The following is a 27,992-nucleotide window of genomic DNA, read 5'->3' as shown; positions in this document are numbered from 1 at the left end:
TTAGTCCAGCGAGAGCAGCGGCTGCATGTTGTCTTCCTCGCTCTTCACTTTGTCCGGTCGCTTCAGGACGCCCGGCTCCACCACCGACTGAGACCTGGAAACACAGCACGAGACGATCTGCGTCAGCGTGGGCTGGAAGTCCTCAAGACCAGACCTGGGAGCCAGACCGGCTCTGATTTCTACTGGCACTGCTTGAATGGATCTGGCACATCAGATCAGACCCTGATAATTATCCTCAGGTCTATTTTGAACCAGTTCTGACTGTCCTCGGGTCCCCGTTTGATGCACACCGCACTTTACACCTACACCTCCACCTCCACCTGCACCTTCTGTTTACTTAACTTTTAGGTACACACATTAACTTAACTAAATTGTATACATTTTAGTATATTGGCACATTATCCACTGGTATATTTTATTTCCACTGGTATATTTTATTCTGTCGGTACATTTCACTGCGTATATTTTATTCTGCTTGTATATTTTATTCTGTCGGTACATTTCACTTCCATATTTTATTGTTTATTGTTTAGTATATTTTATTGCCTTAGTATATTTTCATTCTGGTATATTTTTAATTGCTTTTACGAATATTTTTATTGCATGTTGGTTTATTTTATTTTATTGTAGTTATCTTAATTTTATTCTTTTTAATCTTCTTATCTTTCTTACTATCTGTTCCTAACATGGGGGTTGCAATGAAAATTTCATTGACATGCTTAATGACAATAAAGACTCTTGAATCTTGAATCTTGATCATTTATTTAGAAAATAGTCAAAAGTTACTTCAAATGAAATGTTTTATGTTTTATTAAGTGTTTACTTTGTGATTCAGTCAAATGTTGAGCTCATACGAGAATTAAAAAACTGGCAGCAATGAGCTTCCATACATTTTCTATGAGAATATTTCTAATCTGCGTTCACTGTAACTTGTTTATGTTTGCAGCTGAATTAAACCTCGAGTGTCAGATAATTTCTAACTGACTTGTGATTTATTGATGATGTGTTGACGTCTGCTGTCGTGTTGTTGTTTGTTCTCCACAGTCTAAATGTTTCTGAGCGGATGAGTCAGCCGGTGTCACACAGCGGCCGGATGACTTACTGTCGCGGTGAATCACTCCGCATGGTGGCCGATGGGGGGGGACGATAGTCTGAGACATGTCAAACAAACTCACAGCAGCAGGGTGACAAAGACAAGTCCCAGTCCCAGCTCTGTGTCTACAAACATTCACATTCAATAATTTAACCAATGTGGCTTTTTAAAGTCAGACATACTGGACTTTGAAGGCCACTAATTGATTAACTCCTAAACAGATTAGCTTTTTATTGTGCTTGTTAATATTCAGTGTCAGCAAATGCTAAAATATAAATGGAAAGCACAATTTAAAATTAAGAGAAACAATTATAACAGTTGTCAACATACTTTATATTTGATTCATTTAGCTGAAGGCCTTTCATTATTTACTGTCTGCTTTTAATTTTATTATATTTTGTTCCATTTAATGTATTTTTTCACTGCTTCCCGTTTAGTTTTGTCCTCACTGTGAGAGGAAAGCTGCAGAAAACCAGCTGCTGCAGGTCCACATTATTTCACTCTGTGTTCTTTGCTGTCAAATAAAGAAATCAATGGGATCAATTAGATCGATTTCATCCTCTAAAGTCAAGCCGAAGATGGCAGGCGGTAGGAGGGACATTAATTCCATCATTACCTCATTTGTTTTTACTAATTATGCAAAGATAACATTATTAGTTTGACAATATATTCCTTTTCTGTTGAAGCATGGATCCATTTTTCACATTTGGATTCCACAAACATCTGCTGTGAAGCTCTACGACACGTTCTTAGAAATGAAGGAAGCGAAACCAGGAGATGAGCTGACCTCTTCATGGTTTTTGGGGACAGGTTTTTCTCCAGGTCTCTCTCCAGGTCTTGCACCGACAGCGTGTAGGACTCCGGACAGTAGTCGGCCTCCTCGTCGTAGGCGTGGTCCAGCAGCGTCCGCGCCCACGTGCCCATGTCGTACGGCGGCATCATCCCGCCGAGCTCCGACGGCAGGATCTCAGGATGGATCAGCTGGTGGAGGCTGTTCAGGTTGTTGCCGTGCATGAAGATCTGAGAGAGGAAGGACACGAACAGTCGGAAACTTCTTCACATTCACATTCTGGCTCAGTCTGTTGAGTAATAACTAGCATACAGATGAATAAACGATAAATTTAAGAAGCTTCTGTGCAGACAGAGATGGTTACCGTCAGCAGCAAAAGGCTCCTTCTTTAATATCTAAGTTACCTAATAAATCTGAATGAAACATTTTCAGTTTTTAGGTTATTAAGACGAACCTGCTCGCACACAGCTACATTTTTCCAGCAGTTACTGAGCAACATTATCATTCACTCTCCTTTCAGCTCTGCTTTGGTCTCCATCAGCTCTGGATGGTGACATCTTGCTCTTTGGTCGCTAAATTGGCTTTAAAAGCAAAACGAGCCGAGCGTCAGCAGGTGTGTGTCTATTTACAAGGACCCGTGAAGCCCTGATATCGATTACAGCTGCTTCAGTGTCATGTGGTCTGGCTCACCCGCTTCCTGGTCTTGTCTTTGAGGAAGGGTCGTATCACGGTGTAGAGAGCGTGGATGTACCAGGGCTGGTTCACGAAGTGGATTCCTCCAAATCTGGCAGGAAAACTGTCCTGTTGGAAAAAGGAATAAATACAGGTGAACAGGGCTAATCCCATCCAGGTGGTGCCTGTTGAAGAGGCCTCTGTCTGAACGGCCCTGTGAGGGGGGGGGGGCTCATTACTCTGTTAATGTCATGCTCAGTTGTCCTGTTTATGATGCACTTTTCTTCCCGGAGACAACAGACTCAACGATGGTCAATCGTCATAATTATAACTCATGAAAACTAAAATTCATCAGAAATAACAAAGAGCCGGGCTCAAGCTGTCGCCTTTGCGATCCAGCCAATGAGAAATTACCTCTGTGACTGTCCTGTCCCTTTTCATTAGATTACTTTTTTAATGGGCTCTAATCTCATAGTCAATAGGAAATGGTTCGGTCTATTTTGGAGTCGCGGCAGCAGATCCCTGAGGCAGACGGGTCCTGGTTCAGACAGGTTGGTGTGTGGAGTCTGGGTCTGACACGGTGGTTCCTAGAACGCTGGACACAATTAGGATAATTACACTGCGCTCTGTGTGTGTGTGTGTGTGTGAGTCATAATTCGGCCCCGGTTCAGCAGTATGGTGAAATTATATTCTGACATAACAGAGCAGGCTGCTGAAAACAGCTCGGGGCAGACATTTATATAAAAACTGTTCGCAGTCTGTGGGAGAGGCAGAGACAGCGAGAGTCTCCGAGGTCAGGCCAGGTTTGCAAATTAGGCTTTGACAGATATGAATCACACAGAATGAAGTCACCGCCGGTGGTTTGCTCGGCTCGCAGACCGGCCGAGGCTCTGATCCAGAGCAGCAAACTGTTCCTGGACACCTACGGCTCACATTTACATCAAATCTGATGCGAATCTCCACGATCAGAAGGATTTCATCTAACACTGACGTCCAGCCAGATCCACCTGCGACCAACACTGTGGACCGCAACAGGATCCACAAAAACAAATGTGTTTCAGTGACATCTGCTGCAGATGTTCAGAGCATAAATCCGTCTTTGCTCCAGCGCCACCATCAGGTCAAAATGTAGAGGAGAAATATAAATCTGTCTGTACAGGATGTGTTTCAGCCACGTTTCTCTGTCTCACGCACGTCAAGACAGACACGCTTCAGTTCTGATCAATAACGGCCTAAAGCTTATTTTCACTCTTTAGCTCGATGCATGAGCTGCACCTGCACAACCTGACTGTGTTGTGCTGAGTGAACAGCGGCTCTGTGGCTGAATACATCAAGTGCACATAAACAGAATAAATAGACTCTATTCTGGTCAAAAGCTCAACATCTCAACGTATCAGCAGCTGGTTTGACATGAAACTCAAAGACAGTTACAGACACTGTGATGACGTCTGACCTTTGTATACAAGATATTACAGATCTGTAGTTTTCAGAATGGAAAAGCTGCACATGCACACAAATTATAAGGATCAAAGTTTGGACAAACAGTCAAGATTTTTACCAGTTTTACAGAACAAATCCAGACGTTCAAAGAGAAAAATGGGTTTGAAACAATCCTCACTCGCGTTTTACATCCTGAAGCTGCTGCAAAATGTTTCCAGCTGCAGGAGCACGACACAGTTTACAGCTAACGAGTTTCGAACCAGGACCAGAGAATGAAAACTGACGGAATAAAAGCTTTTAATGATGAGCACAGCAAAGACAATCTGAAAAAAAATGGAGAAAACACACACGAGCCAGCAAATTCATCAGAATAAGAAAAAAGAAGAAATGTTTTTTTTAAATAAAATTTTCATTTAGATTTTTTGCAAAATTGACTTCAACTCATATTCATGGTTGCCAAAGGATTAGAAACCTACTTATTCTGATGATTTCCTGAGTTTGTTTTGTTTTTGTTTTTGCTTTTTCCAAATTTTCCTCGAAAATATTCTAAAAATATTTCCAAAGCAGCTTATTAAAGCTGTTTTCACTTCATTTTTCCAAAACATAAGAGTCCTACAGCAAATACACGTTTCCACCACGACAAAGCAAAAACTGCAGACGGCCAGATGTCGACTATCAGCAGCTCATAAAGAGGCTGGATTTGGTCAAAACGGCGGCCGGGCAGCCGCCACCTCGCTCTGACTCTGAACCTCCGGCCTGACAGACTGCCTCGCTTTGATGAAGGGACCTGCTGCATTAAACATGAAACCCTGGAAATGGAGTACGAGCTGCAGGAGGGACTGAAGGAGGAGAAGAAGCAGGAGGTCTGATCTCCTCCGAGTGATGAAGGGGAAGGAGAATATTAAGAGTGGAGATGAAAAAGGCCGGCTTCCCCTGCGTGACGGCTTCCAGCGATAAGAGGCAGAAAAAATGCTGATGCTTCTCAGCTGCGCCGCCGGTTTTTGTTTTTGAGGTCAACAGGAAGCCTCACTGCTCGCTATCAGAATCCAATGCAGACCCTGAAGTTTATATCATCCCTCAATCTGAGGGGCGGATAAATCCTCTGAAGGACTAATTCAGCTGTTTGCATCACATTAGACTTTGAGAGCGACTCATCTTTTCTAATACAGCACAAAACCCCCCGTTAGCCCAACGAGCCTCTGAGAGACACAAACAGGATCATCAAGCTAGCATCACAACTGATGACGTCGTTAGCAATCCGACATTTAATTAGCGCACTGAGCCTCTCGGTGTCGAACTAATCTGGCAAAGATTATTTTTCATGACGACATATTAATTTTCCTACAATTCAACTAACTGTTTGCAGTGAAAAATGTCCTAAAATCCAACGTGAAGTGAATGTGTCTTCCTTTTGGGGGGCTGGTTGTCTGAAAATTACACCTTATATATAAAAAGCTAATGTTTGCAATCCCAGGCAGTGACCCAGCCTGCTAGAATTCCTGCATTGATCATTTATACGTGTTGTGTCATGAAAAGACTGAACTCATTTCTGAATGCTGTTAAAGATTTAAGGCGGTCTGACGTGTGTTCTGAAAATGACGTAAACGCGTCATTGGAGCTCACGTGCTCTGCTTTGGAAAAGGTCTGCAAAGTGCAGGTGACGAGTCGAGCTCTTTGATGCTTCAAAGGGACGACGCCGAGGCCGGCGCCCAGGAACACGGCGCCCTTTAGGCGGAAGCCTTCACTGCGAGCCGAGACACAAGGTCACCGAGCTACGTGACATCAGTGAGAAAGAGCGTCTCAAACAAACAAGCTGCAGCAAATGATCGTAAAACATATGGAAAACAAACGTGTGGAATCTGCATCAGCAGGCCATCTTCATCAGACGCTGTGGTGCACATGACTGATCAATGCTAACGCTGATGGATGACAGGAAACAGCTGCATCACTGCTGCAGATGTTTGACGTGTCCGTCTCATTAAATAATTGTTTCAGATTTATTTTCTTAGTTTCAGACAGTTTGGTTTGGTTGTTTTTTAAAGATGCCATTTATATATGGTGCAATATTACATATTTATTCTTCTGTGTAATTGTACAAAACACTGTAATTATTATCCATATCAGACTCATGTGCAATCCGCAGTGGCAACAGTATTTTTATGGCGGTAGGATTCTTATACATACATAATTGATTTTTATTCTGTATCCTTTCTTATTGTCTTTTTGATCTTTCTGCGTCTCTTTTGCTCTTTGCTGTCTGTAACAATCTCATTTCCCCTGCGTGGGATTAACAGTTTGATCTTGTCTCATTTAGCGATGCTTGTCTGTAGCTCACTGTTACTCCTGCTGACCTCAGCCGGGACACTGAAACTGCAGGAGCATCAGTCGGGAAGACTTTTGAAAATCATTAAAATGAAGCAAACACACTAAAAAACGGACAGAAGTTACAGGATGTGCTGATTTGGACAGAAACCGAACAGAGATCACGTTGAGAGAAATGCAGGATTGCTTTTGACCGGCAGCTCTGACCTGGTTGAAATACTAGTGGCGACTAGTTGCTGATTAAACAGCTCAAATATTCATTAAATATAAAGCAGCTGTTCCAGAGAGCAGCCACTGAAAAGCTCTTCACCGTATTGTTTGATGCTCGGCTGCTGGAGGGAAACTGGCTGCAGGTCAGAGCAGGTTCAGCTCCAGCGAACGGTTGACGAGGGTCAAAGGTGAGAGGAGGAAAGCCTGTCGACACCAGCAGGAGGCAGAGGAGGCATCTTTAAAAACACCATCACTTCATGCACAGACGCATTTAGCATTTCGTGTTTTCCCAACATCTCCCTCGAACCCCGCGCTGCCTCATCTCTCACCTCCCCCTCCGGAGCCCGTGGCTCCAGCGAGGAGGATAAACACATTAGGAAAGATTTTCTGCGCTGGAGAAAAACTGCGCCCACCTCCTGCTTTGTGACACGAAGCAAATCAGCAGCTTTTCCTCTAAATCTGACCTGGAGCCACAACGTGGAAAACGCAGTGAAGAAGAAGCTGTCAGTCTCGTTGGTGTTGGTCGTTTTGTCTTCTACAGTAATTACAGCAATTCACTCAGAGTGAATCTGTTTCTTGTTCTCTGTCGGAGAGCAAACTGCTCGTCTTTTGTCTTCAAATTCAAAATCAGAGCAGCTTTTAAACAGTAAGTTTGTAACTGACAGGTTCACTTCCTCCGATGTGTTTATCAGCAGAGAAAATTATCATTTAACTGTAAAAATGACTAAAAGACATACGAGTTGACATATGTTGCATATATTCTTCAGCCTGGGATCTAAAACATACTTAGAAACATACATCCAGTTGAAATACTGTTCATCATCATGTCAAGCACAAAGTAAACACCACCAGGTTTTGATTTGCAGCTCATACATTTCTCCAGTGTGAGATGAATAAAGTCTATCTAATCTAATCTAATATTTAGTGGGAATTTTGAGTATTTTGACCCATTTTGAAAGTTTTATGAGCAGATGTAACTTGACCAGAATGGCTCAGTGTGTGAGCCATAATTTTGTTGAAATTATGCAAAAAATTAAGCATTTTTTAGTGAGAATGCCAAAAAAAAAAAAAAAAGGATGTGATCTTGATGAATTGTGATATTTATGTTTAATTCTAATTCAATATAAACACCTTCTTCCTCTACATGTACAAGACAAAACTGCAGCTCAGTAATAACTATGACTTAATTATGTGCAGGAAATTAAACTCGTCAGTAGTTCCCATCTTGTGCCTTCTGATGTGTGAAAGCGTTTTAGTTGGACCACATGACAATTTTTCCTTCACTCCCGTTTGTCCCACGGGACCTGAACGCAGCATCAGTGGAGCTCCTCATAGGATGCTGGTGAGCTGCGGTTATGAAAGCTCGCAGGTCCTGAGGGGACACAGACAGACAAGCTGCCACTAAAACACTGCGAGTGTGTTCAAAGGCACACACACACACACACGCACACACACACACACTCAGCGGTAACGACATGTGACGTGTCCCCTCGATGGCCGAGGCAAAGAGCAGATGAAGTCAGCCGATCGTCAGCTGCTTCTTCACTGAGTCTGTGGATTAAAAGCTGCACTCTGACGACTCGAGCTCTGAGTCCCCCGAAGGATCCTCCATGTGTCCTTTAACAGATAAAAACAAGCACACACGCTACAGCTCTGAGCAGCGTTCACATTTTGATTCCAGCTTTGATGGACTGGTGGCCTGAATCAGGATCAGCCCGGCCTGCAGACGCCAAAATGAACTGAAACTGACTGTTTTAGTGTTTACGTGACTTTAATGGATTAGGAGATTCAATGTGTTATTAAATGAGCTTCAGATGTGCTGGTATTTTTGTCGCCTCTGCACAGAGCCAGGCTAGCTGTTTCCCCCTGTTTCCAGTCTTTGTGCTAAGCTAAGCTAACTGGCTGTAGCTTCATATTTACATGAGCACACAACAGCCTTTATCTGCTTGCTCTGACCTCTCGCTGCAGCTATGATTTATTTTGCAGTGAAAAATTCAAATCAAAGCACCGTGTTTTTGTCAAGGCTGCACCATTATGTGCTGAAAATGAAAATGTTCCAGACGTCTTGTGAATAATTTCCTCCAGAAAGGTTTTGATGTGGAAAACAGAAAGCTGGCCTTGGATCTGTGTTTAAACACAAAGACGAACAGCAGTTTTACACATGGCAGCACTGAAGCTTGGAAAGCAAAATAAAAACTTTTGGACGATATTGATTATCTCAAACACATCAGACGCACACATTCGGAGTACAAATACAAAAGATGTGTTGTTACATGTTTTGTCCACCAGAGAGCGCTGACTATAAATGTTGCACTCAGGCCATCACAATTCTTTAAAAAAAAAAGAGATCCTTCACAGGGATCTGTTTCTGTTCATATTTATGCTACAATTGTATAATATCCAGTATCGATCTGGTTCTGCAAACCTGGGATATAAACTGAATCTGGCAAATCAGATTTCAGTCACAGCAGCTCATTAAAGCGAGCTGAGTCAGCATCTGATGTACACACCAACATCACGGCATGACGTCCATCACGCGACCACATGAGGAAGAGGAAGCTGGAGAGACGCTGCTCTGTGGTGTGTAAAGTGTCTCTTATGGCTGAACCTGCTGAAGCTGTAACATCAGGTCGTACAGAGATTCAACCTGTGAGTCACCGGCTGCTCATTTATTATTGAGCTGATCAAACGGGGGCTGTGACAGCAGCGCGAGGCAGGATGGAAGCAGACGATGGGAACCAGGTCTACATCATCCGCCCCGTCAGAGATACAGAAAGCGAGAGCAGCAGGTGAAAGACATTTGATTCACCTGTCAGTGACGGTCCTGCGTGAGCTCAGCTCACTAAAAACGTCTGGCTGAAACTATCTACAGGGACTCTGCGGCTGCTTGGATCTGATTCAAGACTCTGCTACCTGCTTAGCACGCTGCAAATGGCTCAGGACCATCCTACATCCAGGACGCGGTGAAAACTGCAGCCCAGCCCGCCCACGATGCAGCATTACTGCCAATCAGCTGGCTGCTCCTCTGAGCTGCATCCACATGTTTCAACCCACTTACCAGAAGTCACTTTGGTTAAAATAGCTGCATAACTCTGTTCAAGCTGCATTAATCTTTTATCCATCTTCATCACATTATGAACTCGTAATATGGGTCAACCCCCCAAATCCTAAAGGGTACTGCACAATCATGTGCCTTTGAACGCACCACAGGCATCTTCATCAGGATGGGGGACAGTTATTTCAGCGCTGCACCTACAAAGAACATTGTTCACACATTTTACTCCAGGGAGCATTTAGCAACAACTTCTTTCATTCATATCGTTCATTTGAAACGTGTTTGTGTCGCCTCCTTTCTCTCTGTTTTGGTCTCCACCAACCTCTGACATGTTTCTGCTACAGTCTTGCTCCAGTAAATGTTAGCCAGTTGCTAACTTTGTCCGTGTGGCATTTGCTTTCAGTTGGGAAATGTACAGTCATCTTATCAGAGTTTGTTTTGCTGAAATGTGGTATGATGAGCATTAAAAAAACCAAAACAATGAGCTAAAAGAGCTTAAAAACCTACATTATGTGTCATCAGACAGTAGTTAAATAATGGAGCTTTAAACTCACTATATGTCAGATTCTTAAAACTATTAAAAAAGACACTGTGGCAGACAGAAATAAAAGGTAAAAGCAGCACCTAAACCCACTTCTGCACCAAACCTCACTGGGATTATCTCGTTTTTTACTATCAGGGCTAAATGTGCACACATCCAGGCAAAGATATTCAGGTGCAAGACAGGAAGCCTGTATCACTGCAGGGCACACAGGAGAAAGGTCTGCACGCTGTTAGGATCCACATGCACTCTCTGTTAAAGGCAGCGTTTTGATCTACAAGATCTTCCTCAGGCAAGTGTCAAAGAGAACAAGCACGTCTTGTAGAGGCGGTAGTCATCAAATCACGATCGCCCGCTGGTGAGCGAGAACAAACTCAGGAGTAAAAACTCCACAAAAACCTCTCGGAGGTTTTAAAGACACGATGCTTCAGTCAAATCTGAGTCTGAGAGAGTCGTCACTTCTTACATGACCGAAATGTCATCACTTTAATCAATATTTCCTGGCAGTGTGCGGGAATACACGGCTCTTTCACACAACTTTATTGTCCTGCGCAGCCGTTAACAAAGTGTGATTTGTCAGTTAATCAACATTCATGTTTGGATTCGCTGCTTTTCTCTCTTTTATATTTGAAGTGAATCTCATTGGCCTTCAGCCTGCTGGCTGCAGCAGAAACTCGTGAAGGTTTGGTGAAATTAAAAGGGTTGTTTTTCACAGTTTGTTGATATTTTAGAGACAAATAATGATATCTTGATTTGTTTTGCAAATCCTTTTTTCTCCTGATGTGATTTTTGCGAGAAATGCGTCAAACGCTGCAAACTGAATCCCAAAATGAAAATCTGTAACCTCCGACATTTCAGCTTCTCGAGTCTGAGTGTGTCAGCACTCTGCTGGCAAGCAGCTGATGCTACATCATGCGACGTGCGTGGTCGACCGCTCTATGTGTCGGGGTCGCGGTCGTACGGCTTCATGCTTTTTCAGTCTCGGTGCAGCACATCAGGTTGATGAGCTCTCTCCACTCTGCTCTGCTGCTGTCACTCCTCATCCACAGAGGGATGAGTAAACATGTCCTCCAGTAAAAAGGGGGGAGAAAGTGAGTTCAGAGGGAAGAAAAAAAAAAAGACGACATGCATTTGAGTGCAGGAGGTAAAGTGTAGCCCGGAGTGACGACATTGTTCGGCTTCTTCCTCTTCTCAAAGACCACCTTCGTGAGAGGACTGGAGTTAATGGTGAGCTTTAAAAAAGGAGGTGAGGGACAGAAAACTGAGCTCGCCTCCATGGGTCCAGATTTTCTCCTGAAGATTGTCAAACCAGCTCCTTGTTCTGGGTTTGGGGATTTCCTGCTTCACGTGTAGCTCGTCTGTGGATGAGTTTCACCTGCTCCTCGTTAGTCCTCCCTCGCTCCCGTGGTGTATTCTCCTTCTTCTTCTTCAGTTCTTCGGTCAGGTTTTGGATTCCTCCTCAGGTTGACCCACAGCTTTTTGTGCCGTCCACCGGCCTCAGAGTCCTCTGATAGATGAAACCATTAAGTTAACTTTAGTTCAACTTCTTCTTCATCTTTTATCCTCTTCCTCCTCCTGCTGTACCTCCATATCCAGTCAATACATTTCCATCTGTGTCTGCTCTCCCCCTCAAACCTTCTCCCCGTTCGTTCCTTCCTGGAGTCACATATCAACTGTGTGTTTACATGCACATGAGTTTTCCACTATTATTCCAAATATGGCAGTATTCCAGTTTGATACGGGTCATGCAAACAGCATATTGGACATCTGAATTCGGCCTTTATCAGAATGGAGCGTTTTCTGATTAAGACATGATGGATGTGCTGATATTATTCAGGTTTTAGGGGCATTCTTTGCTCGAGTTTCCAGCAAATTCGTTCCTGATTAATAGAAATCCTTCATTAATATTTCTACAGATTTAATCCCGGGATGGTGCAGACCAGACTGAGGCTCGGGTCAGACACTGAAAGCACTTTGGTTTAAGATTTTGGTTAAATGTAAATAAAAAAATCTTAAAAACAGACCAGAATCTGTCTTGAACCCTGCAGTCACTGTGGATCATGCATTGGCAGATCGTCTATTTTAGTGGACAACAAGTGAAATATGCTGTCAGAGATGCAAACGCATTGATGCATAATTCAGTGCAAAGATTTCCTTTTTTAAATGAAGAACTGGGCTTCACATGTCTGAGTGCATGAAGGCTGATAGTGCTGACATGCAGGTGTGAGGAGGGCAGTTTGTGACAGAGAGCTGAGCTGCTCTACAGAACAACAGAAGCCGCAACAATCGCAGCTATCATCATTACCAGGATCACCGTCGCCTACACGCTCTACTGCTGCTTCTGATGATGATGGTGAAACTACCCAGCAGCCTTTATTCTCAGGATCGTCTTTCAGCGCTGTGATGCTCCTCGTCTCATAAACTCACCTACAACATGGTTGTTAAACACTGAGATTTATGCCGAACTGGTTCACTCGGAGTGAAAAATTGTCTGTACTCAAGCGCAACGAGCAACAAATGTTTCGGTCGACGTCTCCGTCAGCGTGAAGCCTCACAGGTCACCAGTCCAAACTAATCTAACAGGTAAATAGCGCCAGGTGCACATAATCAGAGCAGATGTGTCGGCACACGGACTACAGGAACGGCAACATATGCCAAAATACACGGTTTAATCCAGGACTTAAATGAAGTCATTAGAGTCTTATCTCCTGGGTGGCTCCTCGCTGTAACTCTCTTCCTGTCTACATCAGAAAACAGCAGGACTTTCACACGTAAGGCAACGGTAAAACCCTGATCTGAAGTATCCGAAGCAACTTTACAGGCTGCTTCCTGCCGGAGAGTCACACTGACAGTGAAGGTCACACCAATTAGACTGCAGCCTCTGCAGGGTATTAAAATACTCAGGAGCTCTGGGAGGGAAGGAAGCAGAGACCTGAAGTTTCTCTCCGGCTAACAAACTGAACTTTAAGTGTGTGAGACAGTTAAACCAAAATGTCAGGTTGGTGAACTTCCTGCTAACCTGAACACAGCGTCCTTCACTCCGGAGCTTTAAGGCGTTTTATTGGTCATTCAGGAGGTCGTGTCTTTGGCTTTGTCTCTCTGCTTAGAGCACATCTCAAGACTCAAGGAAGGAGAAAGACTGGTCTTTCATTTATTATCAGTCCTGCCAGGACGCCGCCTCTCATCCGGTGCATCCGTCCTTTGGTGCAGCTGACCTGCGAGTCCAGACTGTGGGCTGAAGCTCAACAGATTTTGTCCTCCTGCCAAACTCACAGGGGGATGGAGGGAGAGGTACGCAGTGACGGAGGACTGATTTGGCCTGTTTCATCACTGCGTCATGATTCCTGAAGCGTCTGAGCGGGAAGAAGTGAGTCTCTGAGTGTTGAAACTCATCCCCCAGCAGAGGTCTTCTTCAGTGTTTGACCCATGCTGTTGTTTCCTGCTGAGGACTCCTTCAACAAACAAACAGGGTTCGGAAATAAGCAGATCCCGAATGCTGGCAGAGGACGTCGGCTGTTGGCAGCGTCTTTTTGAAACGGCGTCAAAACCTCACATCAGTCAAACCTTGTGTAATATATTTAATTGAAGCGGGAGAGAGGGCGGCTGTCGTCGTCCAGCTGCAGTCAACAGATAAAAGGCGGAGAGGAAACAGTTTCTATCAGCGCTGGAGTGTTTTTAAGACAAACAAACGCAGCAGCTCCATTTCCTGTTTACAGACCAGCAGCAGCAGCTAAACTGGAAGCAAATCCACTTGTTAAAGGGAAAAAAAGATGCTTTCTCATACAAGGCTTGGTTATATTTAATAAAATAAAAGGTAATAAACACCCATTTCCTCATTTTAAAGCATATAATGAACTTGCTGTCTTAATTATACTGCTTGAGATAAAAAAAAAGGCAAATTATAGGGTGCTTAAAAACCTTTTATCATTTATTATACATGATGACGATAAGAAGGAGGAGGGCTACAACGAGCGATTACCTCTAAAGAATTAAAAATCTGCTCGCTGAGAAGCTACAGTAGGTCGAAATGAGTTTCCTGCAGACGTTGTTGGCACAGTTTTCTCAGGAGTCCCACTTATTCTGGAGGTGTCTGCTCGTTACGTAACAATGCTAATGCAGAGCGAATCCTCGGAGAGCTTCAGTGGCTGGAACTGTGCTACTGTACATGTTAATGTGCTCCAAATATCTGCGAGTGTTCAGGCTCCTAACAGGGACGACAGCGCTCAAACTGAAAGAGCAATGATTTCACTGCAACTACGACTAAAGATTCAATCAAAGATTAACAGGCTAATTATTATTTTTGATCCTTTAGTGTTTAAAACGTCAGAAAACTGTGAAAAAAGGTTATTATTTCTGTCCAAAACCACCAAATATTACATTTAAAATTACAGGGAAAAGCAGCGTTACCATGCCACTGTGGCATGAGAAATTATTCAAATAATCAATAATCAAAAGTTGTTGCAGCTTAATTCTATTAAATTATATAATGAAAGTAAGAAACCTGCATTAATTGACATTTTCCTCTGAACGAGAGCAACAGAAGAAGCTGTAAAAACAACGTGTATGATCAGCTGAAAGCTCATGTTTGACATTAGCTAAATGCTAACATGCTAATGTTTACCATGATTTACCTCCTCTTTTTAACCTGTTAGCATGCTACCATTTGCTAATTTGCGCTTCACACAAACTACAACTGAGGCTTTTTGCAGGTGTTTGGTTTTATTAACGTTAGACAAATTAAAAAGTTGACCTGAAGGTGGCGCTCTAAAGTCAATTAGATTCATCCTCTGGGAACTGCGAGTATCGGCACTAAATTTAGGGCCAATCCATCCAGTTGATTCAGATGTTTCACCGGATAACCAAAGAATTTGACTTGGTGGTGGTGCAAAATGAAAAGTCAGGTGATCACCAAAGTCATTATAGTTCATCCAGAGGGGAATGTGAATGTCAATAGTTTAGTTTTCAGCATTTAATTAAAATCAAAATAGAAATGGACGCTAAAAAGCCTCAAAGCAACAACACAAACACACATGATTGAGATGCACTAAAGAAAGACAGAACGGACTAAACACTATTGAAGTTACAGCTGGTAGAAGTCAGCGGCATCTAGTGGTGAGGTTGCAGATTGCAGCCAACAGAACTCCCCTCGCCTCAGCCTAATAAAAGGCGTCTGTACAGGAAGTGTTTGTCCGCTCTGGGCTACTGTACAAACATGCCGGTTCTTATTTTCAGGTGATTACACACCTCTGAATATTTTTTATTCCATTTCTGCTAACAGATCCGTCTAAATCCCACACCGGACCTTTAAATGTAGGAACTCTTTCTTTACTTTACAGTATTGTGTACATAATGATTCTTTTGTATTGACAATTACACTATTTATTATTCATCACACATTTACACAAACACATCATACATTTTGCGGTGCATTCACTGACCGGCCGAGCAGCCGCCTGCGAGCGTCTTGGAGGAAGATGAGAGCATGAGATGAAGAAATGTGTTTCTGTCTCCGCACAAACACACACGAGCAGGCGGACGCGCAACAAAAGGGAGCCCATCTGGAGGAGAGGGCAGAGCCGATAGCGCGGCAGGCCGACGTGTTGCCGTGGCAACGTGGCAAGGGTGGGATGGGGCGGGAGGGAGCCGGGGAGGAGGAGGAGGAGAGGGGGGTAGGATGAAGCACACTGTGCCATGCCGCTGACTGCTGATGAAGAGGACGATGATGCTTCTTTAAGGGTCAACAGGAGGAAAAGGTGGCAGGAAGGAGCTTTTCAAGATGATTTCTGTCGCTACTTCCTTTAATGCTGGATTGTTTTACGCTGCGATAGAAATTACTGCTGCTGGTAACGATGTATCATTTAAATACTGTTTGATCACTGAGCTCATTTTTAAACCAACAAGCTGCAGCTTTTCAGCTACCGGCCGGCCAATCGAACAATGACTGAACTCAGAGAGAGAGAGGGGAGAAGGGGAGGATGATGATGTTGTTGAAGAGAGAAGAGGGGGAGGGTGAAGAAAACAAAAGGAGTCCAGAGGAGACAGAGAGGAGGAGGAGGAGGAGGAGGAGGAGGAGGGGAGTGAAAGCAGAAAAGGACACGTGAACTTCACCTCCTTCTGCATGATCCTCTTTTTCATCAGTGTTGAGTCATTTGCACCATCGCAGAGTTGAAAGGAAGATGACTAAATCAATGAGTCCACTTCCTTTTTTACCCTCTTACTCAACACTCGAACGGCGAAGTGAGATTGGAGGTCGAAGAAAAGGTTGAGGTGTCAGCTGAAAGGGCTTCACGTAATTATAACAGGACAAGCGCTCATTAAAGCCCGAACGTGTTGAAACAGATGAGAATTCTCACTTTGAGAGCTTTTTGTTGTCAGATTGACATTTTCTCAATGCAGCAAACAGAAACTGTGAGATCGTGAAGCTCATCGGGGTTCATCCTGCAGGCAGCGTGAGTGTCTGCGCGAAATGTGACGGCAAACCGGCCAATGACGGCAGAGATGAGCGCTGGACCGGCCATGCTCGTGTTCAGTTTCCCTCGTCGTTGCGAAAATCTAATTCCGGGCCGATCGGTTATCAATAAGATGAAACAGATCGACGTGACAAAGAATTTCTGCACACAGCTCCGTTAGCACAAACATCAAAAAGCACATTTCCTGCACTTTCTGTTGCAGGGGCTCAGAAAGCTGGACGCTGCAGCCTCGTGTTGCTGAAGACTTCCACACAGTCGAGTCGAGTTATACAGACTTTACATTTGGGGGAAAAATAGAGTCACATCTGCAGATTATCAGAAGAGAAACATTCAAATCGGTGCATCGACACTTAAAACCACGCAGTGCAGCATGGAGGTCCTCACAGGTCTAAATCTGAAGGCCCTCACAGGTGTAAAACTGAAGGCAGACCCACATGAGGAGAACAGCGTCACCGCCAGCATCACGAGGCTCCAGCAAACAACAGTCTGGGTCAAAGAGCTGCTGCGGTGCGTTTCTCCTGCTCTTCACTCATCCATCCGACATTCTCTCAGACCCGAGAAGCTCACCAAACAGCAGAACGCAACTCAATTAGATTTAATATCATTTGGACTGGATTGGACCGGGTCCCCCCGGCTTGGTTCTCGGATCCTAGACACCACGTCACGTGAAGATTGATAATGCGTTTATGTAACTGTGACGCCGTCGGCTTTGTTTTGGGTCTGGCTTTGTTTAATTTAGGTTGAACCTCATTAGCTGCCTGTTTGCAAAAAGAACAGGAAGACAGCTTCTACTGTCTCATAGGTTGGACTCAGCATTTAGAGGTCGGACCATAACAAAATCCTGGATCCAGATCAAATCCAATCAGCTGAGTCCTGCAAACAGACAGATGTGAGAATGCTCCTCTGGTGCACATCATGAAGAGATGAAACAGCTTCAAATGCAGGTTAAACACATGAAGCTGCAGCGTTGAGTCCGCCGGCTGTCAGCAGCTGTTCGGTCAGTCATCTGTCAGAGACGCGGGACGGCTCATTCCTCACCGAGGAGCAGGTAGCTGATCTGAGGTCAGATGGCGTCAGACTGTGACGGATCACCTTAACGACCTGATTCACTTCTCTGATCCCGAGAGACAAGACGCCGATACGACACCAGAGGCTGCTGAGGTCCAGCGAGCTGCAGCCGGTATGAAAACGCACACTTATCAAACCATCTACATTTGTTTATTGTTTACTGAATTTTATTATATTAAAAAAAGTATAACAAAGTTTAGAATAAACTGTTCCGTTTTCATTCATTTAAGGGTCATAATACCTGATTATATCAAGAATAAGAATAATAGGAATAATTGCACAATGTGCAACCATGATATCTTCTGAGGTGGTAATAAATCAATTTCCAGTCATAAAAACACTGCAAACATAACTTAATAGCCTAAAAATATTATTTTAATGTTTTTAAGCTGTCTTCTAATGCATTGTGTATGAAAATGTGCGCTACATGTACATTTACAACATGCTTCATGTCGTGCAAAGTTTCGAGAACTTCGAGTATGTAAAAAATATGCTGATGGTGCTAAATTAAAAGGAAGGTTAACAGTGAGATCCAGCGCAGTTCAGCGGCAAAAGGCAACAACAACGAAAAATATATATACCTGAAAACAAGATGTTTGGATGCACAGCTGCGACGCCGTTCGGTTGACGAAATAACAGGAAAAAACAGATGGTGAGAGCTGCGTGGTCGCATTTTCTGTTGTGCTGCACTAATTATGATGATTTAAGAGAGTTCATGTTCCATGAAACGGCTCGATAAAACCCTGAAGTATTCTGGCCTGAGCGAAAACTGGACCAATGTGTCCAAGTTTGCCAGCTTTGTCTCAAAAGCCTGGAAATAAAAAGATTGACAATAGATTATTTAATTTGTGTTCATTCTGTTTGCTCAGAGCCAAACAGGAAATGTGTTTGACAGTGATTCATGAATTTTGTTGGACCATGAAAGCTTTAATCCTTAATTGTTTTGTTGCTTGTAAATGTCCACATTAATTCATGGATCTTACAGACTATTCTTCCTTTTATTGTGTTGATAATTGATGTAAAATGAGCCAATCGTTCACTTTTGGAGACACAATTTTATCACGTCTAAAGTACAATGTTAAAAACGGCGACAAATTCTTTACCAGATAATATTTTAACAGAGCACAAATAAAACAGGATGTGATAACCTGAGAATCCACATTCTCAACTGAAAACAGCACAAAGACAATATATTTAATGTTTTACCTCACCAGCTTCATTGATTTTTGTAAATATAAAGTCAGTCATAACCAAAAAACTTTAGTTAGGACAGGCGATTGTTAGATGGTGACCTCTAGTGGCTTTAGTAATTATGACGGGTGCAAAGGAGGAAGTCAGGTGATGGAGTATAAAGGAGGAGGAGGCGTGGTTGGATGGTCCAACAAACACCGGCCAACAATGACTTATTTTAACTTATGTGATGCTGATTTTAACCACGATCGTTTAAAGCTGACCAAGTAGTTCTGGTGCTTACATCTAAGGAATCTGCGACTGTTTTACAACATTAACCATGTGCTGACAAAGGTGCGGCCAATCACCGACGCTCTCCATTGGAGTCTAAGGCATCTGATGTATTCAGTCAGTTTGAGGACGCGCTGAAATATCTGCTGATTCTGAATCTGATGCAGCAACACGTTTCAAACAAGAGCAACTAAAGACTGGGAAAGATGTGGAACGCTCCAAAAACACCTGTTTGGATCATTCCACAGGTAAACAGGTTGATTGGTAACAGGTGAGAGGATCATGATTGAAAGGCTCAGTGGTTCACAGCGAGGATGGAGCGAGGGTCAACACTTTGTCAATACGTGATTGGACAAAGAGATTAATACCTGGACTCAGGAACACTTCAGGAAACTGTTGTTAGGAAACACAGTTTGTTTATGAATATTTATGTTTTGCTGAGTCGTGACCTTTTTTTTTAGACTCTTGTTACTTTGAATCCATTTTTTAAAAATTCATTTTGAAGTTTTTTTTTAAAGTTTTGAAAAGAACAACTCAAAAGAAGACTTGAAGCTTTAATCCGTGTCTAACATTGTAATCCTGGAGGATTATGACTGGATGGGTTTGTATCCTGCACCCTGTCTCACCTCCTTAATATAATCTCTATTCTGAATGTGTAAAGAAACGTAAGTGGAACATGGAGCATATGCTGTACTGTGAGACTCTATCTGAGAGGACGCACAAGCTGCAGACAGTGGAGTCTGTGGCACAAACAATCAGGCAGTGCATTAACAGCAGGACTGTAGAGGCTGAAAACATATCAATGTAAACCAGAGAGTCCGGAGCAGGGTACAGGTATCATGACAGAGACCAGACATACATTCAACAGACCCAGAGGATCAACCCTGAAGCAGAATACATAGACTCAGCCTGATTTTAGACCTGACAGATCAGCTGTTGTTTGAATGATCAAAGATCTGTCTCTCAGATGATTGATTGACGGTTTGTTTGCTCTCATGGCTGCTGGTGATAGAAACTGCACTGAGCTCGGTTTAGAATCGTTGACGTAGTATTTTACATGTTGTGGCTAAAAGTAAAAAGCATCTTCCAGCTGTGGCTGCTGGTTTCCTGTCTCTCTCTGCCCACATTCTGCCTCTTGACTACATACTTAAAGGCAAAAATGCCCCCAAAACAATCCTAAGAAAAACAAACATGCTGTATTTTCAGGGTGTAATAACCATCGAACCCTCTAGGAGGCGCCAGCAGGGATCCGGACTACCAGTCCTGCTCCTGCTGTGTTCTGCACAGCATACTGTGCTACAAATTTGGATCCCAAGGCATGTGGCCTACATGCTATTTGTATTTGCTCAAAGCTAACATTGTCATGGTTGCCATGACAAAGAGTAAATCACAACTGAGGCTGTTTGAGCAACATAAACACGGAGGACGAGACAAAAGAAAGGCGAGCAGACGACTCGGTGCAGGCAGAGATGAACAGAAACGCATCGCAGACTGCAGAGAGGCCAATCCAAGAGTGTCACATCTTATTTTAGGGCATTTAAATCTGATTCTCCCTTAATGACGATAAATAACACTGTCAAACGCAATTTGAATCACATTCTTAGACTGATTTCAGAGTAACATTCGTCACATATTCAAACAGCTGATGAGAAACAAATGTGAAAAGTCCATGTTGTAATAAATCTTTGCAAGACAAAACCAACCTGGATAATCTTTTTAAAAAAGTAGCTAAACTTTTAATTTCTGGGCAAATATGAACAAAATAGTTCAAAAGTTCAAAAACAGACTGAATTAGTTTGTTTCTCATGTTAATGGGATTGTTTTCGACACATTTTTTGCAGTGTAATTGCTTGTCATTCGTCACGCTGCTGTCAGTTCATACAGACATCAGATAATCCAGCTCTGAGCGGCGTGAAAAATCTGTGGAAACAGAGAGAAACGAGGACGGCGGCGGCAGATATGAAGCTGCTGATGCACACAGACGTCCACTGAGTGATGTGTTCACTGGAAATCAGCCATCAGAACTTCAGAACTGCAGAGGAAACTGTGTCCGACTGCCCTGCACATGAGTCTGACTCAGCTGCTCTTAAACACTTACTGGTTTGCAGATTCGTAACCGGACCTGCTCAGACTGAACTGACTCACTGTGACTGTTTTAAAATATTTAGATGTGTGTGTGTTTGTGTGGGAATGACTCAGCTCCACTATTCTCACGTACTGTACAGAGGGCGGGACATGAATGTTGAATGCGTTTGCAGTTGATCAACTTCAATATTAGTTTATTTAACAGGGAACTTTCTAAACATCTAAACTCCCTCAAGACGAGGCAGACGTATTGCTAACGGTATAGCGACTTAGCTGCACAAGAATGGAGAGAAAGTGAAGCCAAAACGTCCCAATGCTAACATGCTAGCTTGAGCGCGCTGGCTGTGTCTTTATAAATGATGCATTCAAAGCTGTAACTTCACGTACGCCTTTTCACATCTGCATTGTAAGCAACCAGGATCCGACATAACTCCTCAGTCTTTTTTCCCCCCACCCCAAACTATTCTCTGTCCTTTTCTCTGCAGGCCACGCCTCTTACACCTGTGCTCCTGGAGCAACAGGTGACCCGACAGCTATTAGCATCATCAAACTACACATGGAAAGGAAGAAAAAGCAGCAGAGCTTCAACCTTGCAAGGGTTTAATATGAAAAGCTCTGTTGTCTGTGGCTCTCAGCTCCGAGCCCCACTGACGACGTGAAGCTTTAAAAATGAACAAAAGTTTTATTTAGTTCCAAAAAAGGCTGAAGAGTTTAATAAAACAGCTGGTTCCTTGTAATTTTTTAACAAATGGTACCCAAACCAGAGGAAATTTGTTTGGGACTACTTTGAGTGAAGGATTAACATTAACATTTGGTGCTCTAGTGAGTATTTGGGGCAGCAGGGTGGTGCATGTGTGTCGATGAAGGTGAAGTCAGCCTGTGCAACACTGACGTGGTTTTAATAGTGTCTGCATGGAGCTCTGTGCCACAGAGGAAGAAAATCTATCAGGCTTTGATACACATGTAATACTTAGATTTGTTGGTACTTGTCTTTTTATGGGATTTGTTCATAATAAGGAAAATAAAGCTCATTACCATCGTCTTTGCATTCAGAGGGAAATAAACATTTATTTATTGCCACCGTGATGATTTCAGTAATGTGTTTTATGCATTTTATTTGTCAAATCAAATCAAATCAAACCAGCCGATTCTGCCTCCTCCTCCTGCTTTTTGCACAAAATGACGAGCGGCCATTTGTGAGAGCAGTTGCAGAGCTGGGAATGACTCAGGGCTCAGCTAACAGTCCCCATCAATAATTCAGGCTCTAATCTGTGTCTGGAGAGCCGTCAGAGATGTGTCGTATATGGACTCAGTGATACACCGGCTCGCGTCTGCAGGGAAAGGAGGAAGATTTTTCTTTTGCCGACAAACCGCCTCGACTCTGTGCTGACACTGCAGGAGACTAACGCTCACAGAAAGTTCGCTGAAATTGTTTATTCTAATATTGCTGATGTTTTAGTAGAGGAAGGAAATAAGTTGAAGTGATTTGCAATTATTTCTCTTATTGAAGTATTTTTCTAGAATTATTTTTAAAAAAAGCTTTAAACAGATTTGTGATTCATTTTGTAAACCAGAGGTGCTCAAACTTATGACTCAAACATCTGCATCTGATTTTTATTCAAGGTCAGAGGTCCACAACTATTGGCCATAACAACATTTAACCAATTAATTAATCTCTTCTGATTGTAGGGAACCAAACAGATGAGGCTCAGTTCTGACTCAGATACATGTACACGAGTTATTGTGTGCCAAAGTCCCTCAAGTGACTAACTGTGCTGCATCATGGCCCCCGTACGTTCTCCTACGTGCTCGGAAAGGGAGGGTGAGATGATGCGTATTCAGGTGGTTGCAGTCTGCAACCTCACCACTAGATGCCGCTAAATCCTCCACACTGGACCTTTAAAGGAACCCTGCAGCGCTTCTGACCACGAGCAGCACAATGAAGCATGTTTTTAATGAGTTTCTGTGTGTGTGTGTGTGTGTGTGTGTGTGTGTGTGTGTGTGTGTGAACTTGATTAAGGACTCAAAAAACTTGATTTTTCCCACCATTTATAACTTGACAGTTTGGTATTTGGTGTGGACACGTTTAGTCAAATAATAAAATTTGAAATCCAGTTTTGCTGTTGAAACGTCTTCATGATGATAAACAGGTTTGATGAGGGTCCAGTTTAATATTCACATTTTTTGAGTAACTCATTATGAATCGATAATGTTTGTGTTTCCTAGTGGAAGAAATTTTCTGAATTATTATCACTTTCTTTTACCCGCCGGGAGAAGATTTCCTCCTCTTATTTTATGTATAAAACCAAAATATAGGATGTGAATTAAGTGTAAAATTCAAGGAAAGCAACTCTGACAGTTTGGCAGCCGTCACAAGCACATCAGATAATCTTTGAGACCACGCGGCGTCTTACTCAACACTTCCCCCTGGAAACACTTCCCCTCAGATTTCACTTTGACTAATGGAGCCCAGCACAAATTGGCAGATGATTCACAAGGATGTTGAGAACACATCTACACACACACACACACACACACACACACACACACACACACACACACACACACATTTCCATCACTTTTAGGGGCATTACATTGATTTACATTAATTTCCTGGAGACTTCCCCTGAACCGTAACCCAACATGTAATGATTTACATTTATAATCTAACCATTAAAACCAACGCTTTGAAGTTGTGAGGCCCGGCCAAAATGTCCTCATTTTCAGAAATGTCTCCATTTTTGCACACACACACACACACACACACACACACACACACACACACACAGGTTTGACTGGTTACCAGAGGACAGCTGCACTCGGCCTGTGAACCTTTTCTCCTGTAACTCATTTCAGACTTGATGTTAAAGGTGTTCGTACGACTGAGAACACTAAACACGCCATGAGAACTCCTCAACGCACAGATACAAATCTAATGAGAACTGTCACGTTCATTTCATTTCTGTGTCTCCCCCCATAAAACCGCAATACCAAATCTCATTCGAGGAAGCGAGAACTAAAGAAAACCAAACTGACAACCGCTAAAAATCACTTTTTTTCTCTCTCTTTGCATCATCTACCTGCCAAACGAGCCTTGAACAAAACCGCCCAGCAGCGTGTAATCAAAATGGAAATGTCATTATTCCTTCCATTGCTCTTTAAACAAGCTCACGGCTTTAACGCGGTGCTTGACTTGTTCTTAAGTGGAGCATTTTGAGTGCAGTGGCTGATGGGAAGGGAGCTGGAGGTTTGCTCTGCCGCTGTCAGAAAATGAAAAATAGTCCTTCAGAGTCAAGTAAGGCCCGAGATTTGGCTTGTCCCGCAGCTAAAATAGCTTCTTTAAGGGACAAGACTGCAGATGTCTAGACGCTAACATCAAACTGGGAAAACTTACAGTGTTGAGCTGCAACTAACATTCATTTTAATTAATTAATCTGTTAATTGTATTTTCAATTCACAGACAAATTCAGGAAGTCTTTAAATCTAAATGACAAAACAGGCTGTTTGCCACTGTGATCCTTTCTTCTCTGATCTCACACCTTCATGTTTCAGGTTTGGCTGACGTCTTCGTATGCAAACCACAGTCTCCAGTATCAAAGCCCACCCAACCATTAGCCGACCACAGCAACATCAACAAAGCGTCTCACCTGCAGCCCCTCGATGGCCAGCCGCAGCATGCTGGGGGTCAGTTTGGACGCCTGCTTGAAGGTGAAGTTGCTCCAGTCGATGATGAGGATGAAACCGTTGACCTGCAGCTCCGGATCTTCTATCATAGATTCCAGCGACAGCAGAATAGCCCTCAGTATGTCCACGAATGTGTATCTGAGAAAAACGGAACAGGAGAGAATGTGAAGGCACCAAAAAGACGTCAAATGTGAATTATTATCAATTTTTATCCATGTGTCACATGTTGGCCGATAAGTAACAAGAAGGTGTCACCATTTGTCCACCAGAGGGCGCTGACAAGTTGAGTTTTACAATGAAAAATGTCACACTTTGCATATGTTCTGCTCTTAGATCTAAAGATTACAGCCAATATATTGTCACCAGATTTTTCATCCTCTCAAACATCGACGTCAATATTTCAGTATCAGTTGTGCTGCAAAAATAATCAGCAACTGTTTTATTTTTCATCAGTTTTTCCAGTCACTTCTCAGTCGACGGTGAGGTTGCAGATTGTAAATGACTGAGCTCTCCTCGCCTCACCCGCTCACATGGTGGCCATGAAAAACAAAAAGCACAAAAGTCTCCGTCATTAGCCAGTGTTAGGTTTGTCTGCTCTGGGCTACGGTAGAAACATGGCGGACATTCTAAGGTTTTAGATTTCTGCCATAGATCCCTTTAAATCCTCCACACCGGATCTTCAAATTCACATTGAAAGAGGTGAAAACTGCCTCCTTCAGATTGCAGTTTGTCGGTAGAATTCGCCCACTCGCCTTCCTTTTCGTGTAATTTATTCTTGAGTTAATAAGGAGGTGTTCAGGGCCAGTTGCTGTGTGTCGGCAGCTGATCGTGGAGGAGCTGGAACGTAACCGCTGGCTGTTTGTGTTGCATGTTCGAGCTGCTCTCAGCTGCGACCGGGTGGCTGCTGGTGCTGCGAGTCACCCTGTCTGCTGCCTCGGTGGCTTTTCGTCCAGCTGATACCACGGATACTTCACTGTCCGATTAAATGGTCGTGTTTTTTCCCATTCGCCCTCATTATCTTGTCTCCCTCTTCATTTCCCTCTGATTCTTTATCAAGAAAACTTTCACCTCCGTCTTAATAAAAATATTATACGTGGCAGCTACATTTGCGAGCTGAGTCTCCTGCAGCTGAAGGCCTGGACGCTAACCCTGAGCCGCTGCAGGCTGTAAAGTCCCACATGAGTATGACAAGTATGAGTCCCTCTGGTTCATCTTATCTCAAACAAAAAGAAAGATGTCTGCAGATTTATCCCTAATTTGATCCTTTTAGAAAACTCTAGTAAGTAAAGTAAAGTAACTTGCATTCACTCCACTTTATTTTTTTTAACCAGCTATCAGCCTTTAAAACTCCACTACTGGTCAACCCGCACTGGGATATTATCAGACAGCAGTGATTACAGGTGACAACATGATGAGCAACAGTTTAAATCAGCAGTTCCCAACCTGCTGCACAAATTAATCTCTTTTTTTAAATCTGGAAACTTTTAAGTCCTCATGTCTCCGAACAGTATTTAAATAAAACAGGTAAAGCGTGGAAATCATTCTTCGGTGGAACGACAGTCAGTGGCGTGCAGCCTGTGACAGGTGAACAATGCTTCACTTTAATGGTTTAAAAGGTGAAAAGGTTCTGGTGTTAACTGCTCAAAACAACATGAGTAAGTCGGACGTGCTCACGCTTGTTTCCTTTAATCAAAATAAAACGTTAAAAGCAGGAGGTTGACTTTGCAGTGTGTGCACCACACGGCCAAAAGTATGTGGACGCGCTGCCACTTCTGGGGCTGTTTTTCCTTGTTTGGACTCAAAGAAATCTAAACGCTGCACCAGACGATCGTATTTTATCAAGTGCTTCCAGCTTTGTGGAGGAGCAGCCTGGGGGAGACTTGTTCCTGCTTCAGCATGATAATACCCCCGTGCACAAAGACATGGTCAGTCTGTTTCTCCGTGGTGTCACTTTCACTCTTTGTGCCTACTCTGCACATCTATCACATGTCTCTGAGGAAGGATTCCTCCTCTTCCTCTCTTCTAAACGCTCCTTCCTGTCTCCCCCTGAAGGGGTATTTCTGAGGTTATGTTCTTGATCTAAATTTAGGATATTAGGACAGTGGGCGTTGTCTATTATTTAGCTTGTAAAGCACTTTTAAGCAAATTTTGGGGGTTTCAGGCTAAGATAACTTGACTTTTCTCAGTTTGGTTTGGAACTTGACTGGCCTGCACGACCCTGACCTCGACCCCATCCAACACCTTTGGGATGACGTGAGCTGCCACCTGTGAGCCAGACCTGATCACCCAGCATCAGTGCTGGACCTCGGTGATGCTCTTCTGTCTCAATGGGAGCAAATTCCTGCAGCGAGTTTCTAAAATCTGGTGGAAAGACTGAAACCAGAAGAGTGGAGGCTGTTATACCAGAAGATTAACGCTCATCGCTGTTATATTTGGGTGTCCACATACTTTTGGCCATGTAGTGTATTTTAAAGCAGCTGATTAAAGAGGAAAGATGAGTTAATGTGTTGTTTTCGGTGATTCTGTGGGGCTGAATGGACAGACTCCACTTCATTGTAATGGATTTGAAGCAGTGACTCTTTTGTTCATTGTGTGCTGTTTCTCTTTGTGTGTCTGATCAGATAACACGAACACAGACCTCACAGCCCACCAGCAGCAGCCCAACCCTCCTCTTCCTCCTCATTACCTGCTCTGGTCCCAGTTGGCCGCGAACAGGACCAGAATTTTCCTGCCGTATCTGTCCAGATTGGAGAGCACGCCGGGGAAACCGTCCTTCAGGGCCTGCTTGATGCCCGGGTCCGTGGCTTTCAGGTTCTTGAACATGTCCAAGTTCTGCTGTCGGTACTCAAAGTACTGTGCCAGCAGCCGAAACGCCTCGAAGTGGTTGAATTTCCTCGCCCGGAGGAATCTGAGGATGAACGCGTCGTCTGTCCTGAGGAAACCAATGTCCGGCCGGGTGATGATCATGTCCCGGACCTCCTGGATGTCCTGGTGTAAAGTCTCCGGGTTTTCCTTCAGCTCCACCTTGGCCTTCTCCAGGGTCTCTGGAGACAGGCCAGCCTGTAAGTGAGTCATCTTTCGCAACAGCTGTCCCTCCACGG

The 27,992-nt window shown here is 43.4% G+C and overlaps 1 protein-coding gene across 1 annotated transcript; it reads right to left on the bottom strand.

Moving 5' to 3' along the window:
* On the bottom strand, positions 1-27,966 carry clvs2 (clavesin 2). Its single transcript, XM_041959277.1, has 5 exons — positions 27,578-27,966; positions 24,855-25,029; positions 2,574-2,684; positions 1,881-2,113; positions 1-94 (listed from the first exon to the last, which is right to left on the bottom strand). Exons 1-5 carry the CDS (start codon positions 27,964-27,966, stop codon positions 1-3), a joined length of 1,002 nt encoding a protein of 333 aa, XP_041815211.1.
* Between the last annotated feature and the right edge of the window lie 26 nt (positions 27,967-27,992).

This window comes from Chelmon rostratus, chromosome 18 (assembly GCF_017976325.1).
Source record: "Chelmon rostratus isolate fCheRos1 chromosome 18, fCheRos1.pri, whole genome shotgun sequence".
Lineage (NCBI taxonomy): Eukaryota > Metazoa > Chordata > Actinopteri > Chaetodontiformes > Chaetodontidae > Chelmon > Chelmon rostratus.
The sequence above is the reverse complement of the archived record's forward strand: the minus strand, read 5'-3'. Positions and strand labels throughout refer to the sequence as shown.